Source organism: Populus trichocarpa, chromosome 4 (assembly GCF_000002775.5).
Source record: "Populus trichocarpa isolate Nisqually-1 chromosome 4, P.trichocarpa_v4.1, whole genome shotgun sequence".
NCBI lineage: Eukaryota > Viridiplantae > Streptophyta > Magnoliopsida > Malpighiales > Salicaceae > Populus > Populus trichocarpa.
Genome location: NC_037288.2, coordinates 17,175,065 through 17,183,952, shown reverse-complemented (window position 1 = coordinate 17,183,952; position 8,888 = coordinate 17,175,065). Strand labels below are relative to the sequence as shown.

Below are 8,888 nucleotides of genomic sequence, written 5' to 3'. Positions count from 1 at the left end.
TTGGTACTTGAGCGTTTTGATCTGGAACAAACTATGTTATTCTTTGCTCTAGCTTGTATGAGTTAGTATCAAAGCTTAATTATTCATGGTGGTTTTGGATGGAGGTCGTTAAGAATGTGTACAAGAGCCTAACTATTCTTTGTAGTTAGTTAAGCTGTGTTATTGAATAATCATGAATGAAATAGGTCGCATAACATTATGTATTTATGTAGGAGGGGGTGAAGAGGTTCCCATTGAAAAAAAATAATCCAAGAGCTAGCATGTTATTCTTGTCTATGTCAGCTACTATTATTAGAAATCCTAGTGGTAGGATCCACGGTGATATTTTAACTTGAGGTTGTAATAAGCTTTTAAAAAGTGAAAATATAAGTAAAATAAAATAAATATTTTAAAAATCTTATTATAATTATAATGTTTTTAATTTTTAAAGATTTTAACTTGTAATAAATATTGTTATTCTTGACTCTTGCCCGCTTAAAATATTTTCCCTGCTATTATTAGGTTTTTTTCCCCTGCTTGGCTGCTGGCAATGGTTGAATAAATTTATGGTCTTATTTTCTTAACGGTGTGAGGAATCCATAAAGTTATAAAATCCTTTCTCAAAAACAAATTATAATAAAATAAAACCCATATACTGTTGGAAGACCGTTTTATCACTACATACAGGTGTTAATTACCTTCAAATAGCTAGCAAACGCCACCGTTTTCTCTTATCCTACCCTTCCAAACTCTCATAAGAGTTATAATCTTGGCAGATATTCTTTTTTAAGAGGTGGGCCCGCGAATGAAATTTTTTCAAAGACTTTAGGGTTGATGCAGAGAAAATCGAAACCATAGGAGCTGAAATGGGACAATCCTGAAGTGTAAGGACTAAAATAGAACTTAGCCTTGCTTTCTTTGATGAATGGACGTGGGGTGGGGTATATTGATAATATAGACACTAATCTGCGACTTGATGGGACGTCTGGACGTTGGAGGTATGTGCCGTGCTCTTTCTTACCAGCTGCTTATTAGAGACCCCACACGTGATAATCATTATTTTCCGACAATATCCTCTGTCCGGCGGAGCAGTTTGTAACTGTATTATAAACGGTGCTTTTTTCAAATTTTGATTTTTTTATATTTAAAATTAATTTTTTAAATATTTTTAGATGAGGTAATGTTAAAAATATTTTTTTAAAATAAAAAATAATATTTTATTATATTTCTAAATGAAAAAACATTTTATTCTAAAACACCGTAATATAATTATCGACAATAAATTAAAAGACAAATGATCAATTTTTTATTATTATTGTTGAACGCGCATAAAGGTTTGGCCAAAGCTAACTCAATTCATGGGTTTTATAATTAATTTACAAGTAGGTTTAGAGGGTGTTTGAAAGCATGATAATAATTGTTTTTTAAAGTGTTTTTCGCTTGAAAATGTATCAAAATAATATATTTTTTTATTTTTTACAAATTATTTTTGACATCAACACATTAAAATAATCTGAAAACACAAAAAAAAAATTAGCTTGAAGCAAAAAAATAAAAAATTCTCAAAATTTTTTAAAATACTTTTGAAAAACAAAAACCCTAAATATTAAAGACTATATGATATTTGATATAAACAAATCTTAATTGAACCACGTATATCACACCAAGAAATCCCATGAATAAATTTGGAATCCGATAGTATTAAAGAATAATTTCAATCCAATAGTTTGAGATATTATGTGAGATTTCAAGATATGATTTATATTGTTCTCTAACACATCCTCTCAAATGAAAAGCATTTTGTGCTTGAAATTTGCACAGACTCATATTATCTTGTATTTAATGTTTATTAAATAAATAAAAATAATAAGATTTGAACTCGTGACTGCTTAGTCATCAAGATAGTGATATCATATTAAAAAATCATCTTAACCTAATAATTTAAGATTTTTTTAACAAAATTTTAAAATAAAATTTATATTATTTTCTAATAAATCATTTTAGATTTTTATATAAAAAAACACGTACAATCTCCATAGTGGATCTGTCTGTACGAAGAGCAAAAAGGCCTAAAGATGAGGCTGATGTTATATTTTATTCCTGCATAACTTCGACAACTATTTCAACGGTTCAGACGATATCGAAAGTTGGTCTGGCCTAGCATTGCAGTCTAATCATAGAAGATGAAAAACACCGTAACTACTGTCTCTTACACACTAAAATTGATCAAAGAAAGCAATAGTCCTTAAAAGAATACATTGTTCCGTTAATTCTGGGATTTTAGTACCAAGTTCGCTGATTGGTCCGTCTTGGCAGAAACTTTGGACCAATTATGTCGATGCGAATCGGAATCTTACAGCACCGTTGATCACTGGCCAGAATTTTAGTGCCACATCTATCCAAATACGGTAATGTTTTTTCTGCGTAAGCCCCATGTCCGATTGAGCAAGAGATGCGTTAGCTTTACTAGCAAGGGCGCATAATTCTTGCAGGGATAACGGGGTTTTTGACTTGGATAGTGGCATGAGGAAATAAAGCTGACCCACTTGAAGCTCCTCATCATCTGGCACTTGGGGCAGCCGACGATCAATGTACATGGATTCTGAACTGCAGAGGAAGCTGTTGGGGTTCAGGGAGAGTACGTTGCTGGCTTTGATTGGCTCTCTGAATTCCTGTAGCCTTCCATCTATGTGAACTATTTTGGCCGGAGATGTCCGGTTTAGACCACCACCGGCAACCTTTTCCTTGTACTGAGGCGATGCACAATTGCCCATATATATCTTTTGAGAGAGGAGGAGAACGAGAGAGCAGAAAGATTATTTTTGGTTTTTTAGAGCTGAAGAGAGTAGAATGATGAAATGGGTTGTTGTTCACGGAGGGAATAAAGAAGTGATTTATATAGGGAGAGAAAAATCACGGACAAGAATATTATATGGTCAAGATTGACTCTTTAATAGTATTTTTTTTAAAGCACGTGCATGTAAAACCTGAAATTGTTCAATTTAAAATTTTTAATAAAATATTATATTTTAAATTATTGTGAGTGTTAAGAATTAAATTTTATGTACAATTTAATCTCTAAAAATAATATAAAAATAAATAAGATAGCAACCACTCCGATTTACTATACTAAATAAGAGAAATAATTATAATGTGAGAAGTACAGCCAGTACTTATCGCAATCACATAAAAAGTTAATAAGGGATGCTTATGTACCTTTAATTTTACTGCACCGAGTCGTCCAATAATAGCTTGTCACTCTCGAGTCTCGCCCGCAATGAGGTGACTCGGCTGAAATTATTTAGACCACAATCACTAACGAGCGAAACCTCGAGGCCTCGAGTGGAGATGCTTGCGCTGACGTTCGTCCTTTCACGTTTCATTGCTTTTTGGGAGGGGGGGGTGGGGAACCCTAGGCGTGGAGTTTTCTGTCTCAATTTATTAGCGATCTTTCGCAAAATGTCGTCTTCCTATCACTCACTCATTGTTTTCTAGTGTTGGCAATATCATCCCATTGTTTTCTTTTGCTTAAGCTCTATCTGTGCCTGTTTTTTTTTTTTTTTTTTAATTATTATTATAACGTTATCTGTGCCTGTTTATGCATATGCTATTTATGTGCTTGTTAATGACAAACAGATCAACCATATTTAAGATCTAAGGAAAATTATTGTTTTTTTTTGTATCTCACATCTTAATATAGTTTGAAACTTCTATAAAAAAAATCTATTGGACTTGATTACTTAGATTAGCTTTTAATGTTAATCATGGAATTTTATTTTTTTATTTTTTCACAATAAAAAATATTTTTCAAGTTAGCTTGCTTATTGATCAAGACTAAATTTCCATCTCAAATAATTTTAAAGATACCCTTTCAATATTTAGAGAAATTTAATAATTTTTATTGAATAGTGATAAACCAATATATTTTTTTAAAAAATTAATTTTTAGTATAAGTTCTTATTTAAAAGGTTCAAAGGCAAGGTGATAACTTAAGAATAGGTGATGGAACTCACGTCAATACCCAACATCCCTAGACTTGACAAAATATCAAGCCTTAATAACATGGGTCCAGCTCGCTTTCAAGGCCAACGCCCTTGGATGTGGCTACAAGCCAAGTCCACGTGAGTATAAATCTAGTGAATTGCCTGATCCAACGTCCTTAGATTTATCTATATACTGAGCCCAAGTGTATATAGGTCTGACAAACTTTCAGATCCGATAGCCTTGGGCTCAACTATGTGCTGAGCCCAATAAATTATCAAACTCAACATCCTCGGGTTCAACAACATTATAAGCCCAAACAAACATAGATTTGACGAGGTGCCAAACCCAACATCTTTGGGTTTAGTTACGTGTCAAGCCCAAGTAGACAAGGGTTTGACAATCATTATAGGCCTCATATTAGGCCATAAGGCCATGGTTTTTTTTTTTTTTTATTATTCTTATAACATTTAACATAAAATATTAGTGCTAGGGATATTCGTCTCCCTACACTTATAAGTGTATAAAAAATATTTTAAATGCCTCCCATATTTCCCTCTCATTAATATTGTTTAAGGGATATCAATAACTAATGCTATTAAGAGGATATGACTCTCCGGTTCCTTCACTCCAGCAAAAACAACAAACTTTAGTGGCTATAAATACCCCCTTGAACCACTAAGGTAAATGGTTCACAATTTTCATTCTCTACTGCATACATTTATTTTCATAGCATTTCCTTAAAATATCATTGCATTCTTTCTATAAAAGTGATATTTTACAGGTATATGGTCATCCATTTCATACTACACCTATTTTGGCTATTTTGGTTAAGGAGAGTGGAGTAATTACAAGATTCAAGTGATTAACCGATTTACCCACCTAAGAGAGTCTTGTTCCTAAACGCCTTGGAATTTTTTAAGACATCATCAATTAGCCTTGTCTGTGGGAACCTGATAAAAAAGTCATTAGCTATTTTTCTAGAATTGGTTTTTGATATCCCAATCACTATCAATAGCAAATAATCAAGACACTTCTAGGATGGGATGTGTCTCGAACCTCCTTATAATTGTTGGTACATATGCTCCTTTAGAGCTTCTAAAACTCTTCAATTAGGTCCAACTCCTTACTGAGGCAATGCTAGCCATTCAAGGGCAAAATCAGGCCCATCAACCCCAACAAGTCTCATAATGAGGTAGCACCCCCAGTCCCAGCTTCTTAACCACAAGTTGTCCTCTCGACTAGTAGACAATAATACTACCCAGAGGAGGCTATGATGTTATACACAAAATCCTCCCTACAACTTTTAAGGGGTCAACACAAGCCTAATACAACAACTTGAATCCGAGATCTATCATAGGTTTTAGTGATCTTTGTGTTAAACATGTATCATGTTTTAACATCAATATACCAGCCAAAAGGAGCTCCACAAAACTCTTTGAAATTACTTAATTAGGATGATGATGTACTTTTTTGTTTCGTTGTTAATGGTATTAATGAAGTTTCTTTAGTAGGGAATACTACTATAATGATAAAAAAAAAAAAATGTTCAAAGTCAGCTTGGAAGACATGATTTCTGCAGATATTGGATGAGTACTATTTAGGAGAGAATCAAAAGGCTATGTAGCAATTTGATAACTCTAAGTCATAGTATGATTTTCTTCTACTTGCACATGGGTTTGGTGAGATAAGCAAATATAGGTTATGCTAGAGTCAATAATAAGGTTGGTTGTCCAAGTCATTTAGTTGCTTATTATAACTCAAAAGAAAATGAATAAGGCATTAGGGCTAATTTAGATTTCTTAGAAGAATCTCACTTGACCACGACAATCAGAAATGAAGTTTGTTGATGTAGAATTACCTAGTACTATAATGCTAGAGTCAATAATAGAAGATTTAAATTTGGATATTTGGTGCTAAGAAAGTTATAGGCTATGGATAATGAAGAAAGTAAGGGCAAACTAGCTCCAAAATAAAATGGTATTGTTAAAGTCACAAGGGTGGTAAAGGCAAACACTTACCATCTACAAGATATGGAAGGGAATATTGTCTCTTATGCCTAGCACTATGATCATTAAAAAATTTACCATAGTTAATGAGAATATGAATGTATGTTTCTAATATATGAATGACTTATTTAAAATAATAATACATTTTCATTTTCTTTAAGTGATACCTAAAGGCCTCTCATCAATTCTCTAGGGATGGATCTCGGATTCCCTATCTTTTAGTGTAGTCTTGGACTTGCATAATCTCTAGGTGATTCCTAAAGGCCTCTCGCAAAATCATTAGGGTTTGATCTTGGATCCCTTATGCGTTAGTGTAGTCTCGAGCTGACACAATCTCTATGTGTTGTCTAAGGGTCTTTCACCAATTCTTCAAGGGTTAATCTAAGATCCCCTACTCTTAAATGAAATCTTGAATTAACACAATCTTGAAATGATGCCTAAAGGTTTCTCACCAATTCTCCAAGGGTTAATCTCGGATCCCTAACTCTTCAAAACAGTCTCTAACTAACACAATCTTCAAGTGATGCCCAATGACTTCTCACCAGTTTTTTAGGGGTTGATCTAGATTCCCCCATTATTCAGTATAATATTGGACTGACACAATCTCTAAGTGATGTCTAAAAGCCTCTCACCAATTCTCTAGGGGTTGTTTTAGGATCCCTCACTCTTTATTATAGTATCAGACTGGTATAATCTTAAAGTGACCCCTAAGAGCCTCTCATCAATTATCTAAGGGTTGATCTAGGATCCTCCAATAGTGTAGTTTCAAACTAATGCATTCTCCTAGCGATGCTCAAAGGCCTCTCACCAATTTGCTAGGGATACTCTCATCAGACAATCAGATTAAAGGAATAAGAACTCCTAATTAAGGGTATACCTAGAACCTAGATTTCCTTTTGGAACTTAGTATGTAAACTTTACTTTAGTTGTTAAACCCATTTAGATTAAACAAGTTTAACAAAATATTATTCTCAAAGAAAATATCATGAAAATGAATAAAATAAAATTTTTTATAAAATTTCAATATTCACTACATAATACAAAACCCCACAAGACCAGGGTTGTTTACAAAGCCAAGGGTAATTGGGAGGCGAAGGCTTAAACATTGAGGTCAAGCTCCTCAGTAAGGTATTTTCCATGTTGAGCAGATACAACCCTAATAAGGAATATATCAACGAAATCAAGCGTAAGGAATATATGGAAAACAACACTGAAGAGTAGGGGATCCGAGATTAATCCCTAGTGAGTAGAAGATCCAAAATCATACGTAGAGATAATATAAGGCCCTAGAGCCCCACTAGAGAGCCGTGTCAGTCCTAGATTGCATTGAAGAGTATGAGATCCAAGATTAACCCATGGTATATTGGTGAGAGACCTTTAGGCATCACTTGAAGATCTGTAGATAGAAAATGTATATTAGAGATACATTGTTTTTATTTTTAAAAAATAAACTTACATTCCCATTAAGGATTGTGCATCCTAAGGTGATTTGAGTGACAAGTATGAGAAAGGTTATTAGGAGAAACATGCATTAAAGGTGGTAAGTGTTTTCCTTAACTATTATGATAACTTTAAATGGGAGATCCCATTTGATTAAAGGGAGTAATTAATCTTTAAGATACATCAAACACTTATAGGTTGGTCCTTCATGGTTTTTCCTCAAGCTTTAATTTCTAATAGGAGAATTATTTTGCTTAGAAGGTCCTTCATGCTGGTTGTCCTTGTAAAAACAAGGAGGCCCATGTCATAGCATCCTAGCATCTTCCACCCGTATATGATTTTTCATGATTTGCTTCACTTTGAGCAAGCTTCTGTCTTGTAAGACATGTAGTTTTCTCTAGATGACATGTTCCCTTACCCATCTTAGCAAGGCCTATAAGGCTACTAGCTCAAGAAACTCTTCCACCTTGAGCATTTCCTCATTGAACATGCCACTAGCTTGGCGCAGAGGTTACTGAACCCTTCGGTGGAGCTTGACTCTAAATTATTGTACCAAGCATGCTTAAACCGTAGAAGGTTGTAGGGAGGATTTTTTATACTGAGTCATTGTCTTGGATGATCAACTCTAATTACAACGCACATTTTGCACACGCTCTCCCAGGTCAGTCAGGCCATCATAGTTGTCAAAACTTTTTTCTATGGAAATATAGTCCTTATGAAGTCGAGTGTTTAATACTTGTTTGGACAAGGAAGAACCTCTCACATGATAAGAGTTGTAGAAATGTATAGACCATCTTTTAGTCATTTGTTAGGATTTTAGGAGCACGGGGAATTTGGCGTGGAACGATGGCTATAATAACTAATGTCTATCCTATGGTAGTTAGAGGGAGTATGTTTGGAGTACCGGCTATGTGTTTGAGAATCATAATGGCATGAGCGACCCTTTGAGAGACTTTCATGAATGTTATTATGTCTAATCTTCTCTAGGTAATATAATCATTTATGGGCACTTGGTATGGTCAATGGCCACGACGCTAGGGCGTTGTATGTTGGTGAGGGTGTTAAAACTTGTTGACGGTGGCAAGGTCTAATTTTGCCATTGGGTTGCCAACACGTCATGAGTGAGGACTACACCTAACTAGTGAGTTGTTAAAAGTTTGGATGGGCAAAAGTGCTCGTGATGACGAGTAGATTTATCACGTGTCTTGACCTATATATGTCTTGGTTATTTTCATGGAATGACTTGGAAATGTCAAAAACAAGTTTTAAAAAGAAACTTATAGATTTGTTTTTAGTTCCCCATAGATAGTGCTAATTGATGAGGTCCTAAAATCCAGTAGGCTAATAAATAAGGTTTATTTGATGGATAATCAATTAATCATATATGTGGATAGTAACTAGTGATGCGTGGTAAACTAGCTAGTACCTGCGGAAGATCCCCTTTAATGGATGTTGAGACTCTTAGATGCATAAGTTAAT

General features: G+C 34.2%; 1 protein-coding gene across 1 annotated transcript; it reads right to left on the bottom strand.

The window, feature by feature from the left end:
* Positions 1–2,309: 2,309 nt before the first annotated feature.
* Positions 2,310–2,753, bottom strand: LOC7469974 (uncharacterized). The gene has a single exon (XM_002305376.3). It carries the CDS (start codon positions 2,751–2,753, stop codon positions 2,310–2,312), a length of 444 nt encoding a protein of 147 aa, XP_002305412.1.
* Positions 2,754–8,888: the final 6,135 nt, after the last annotated feature.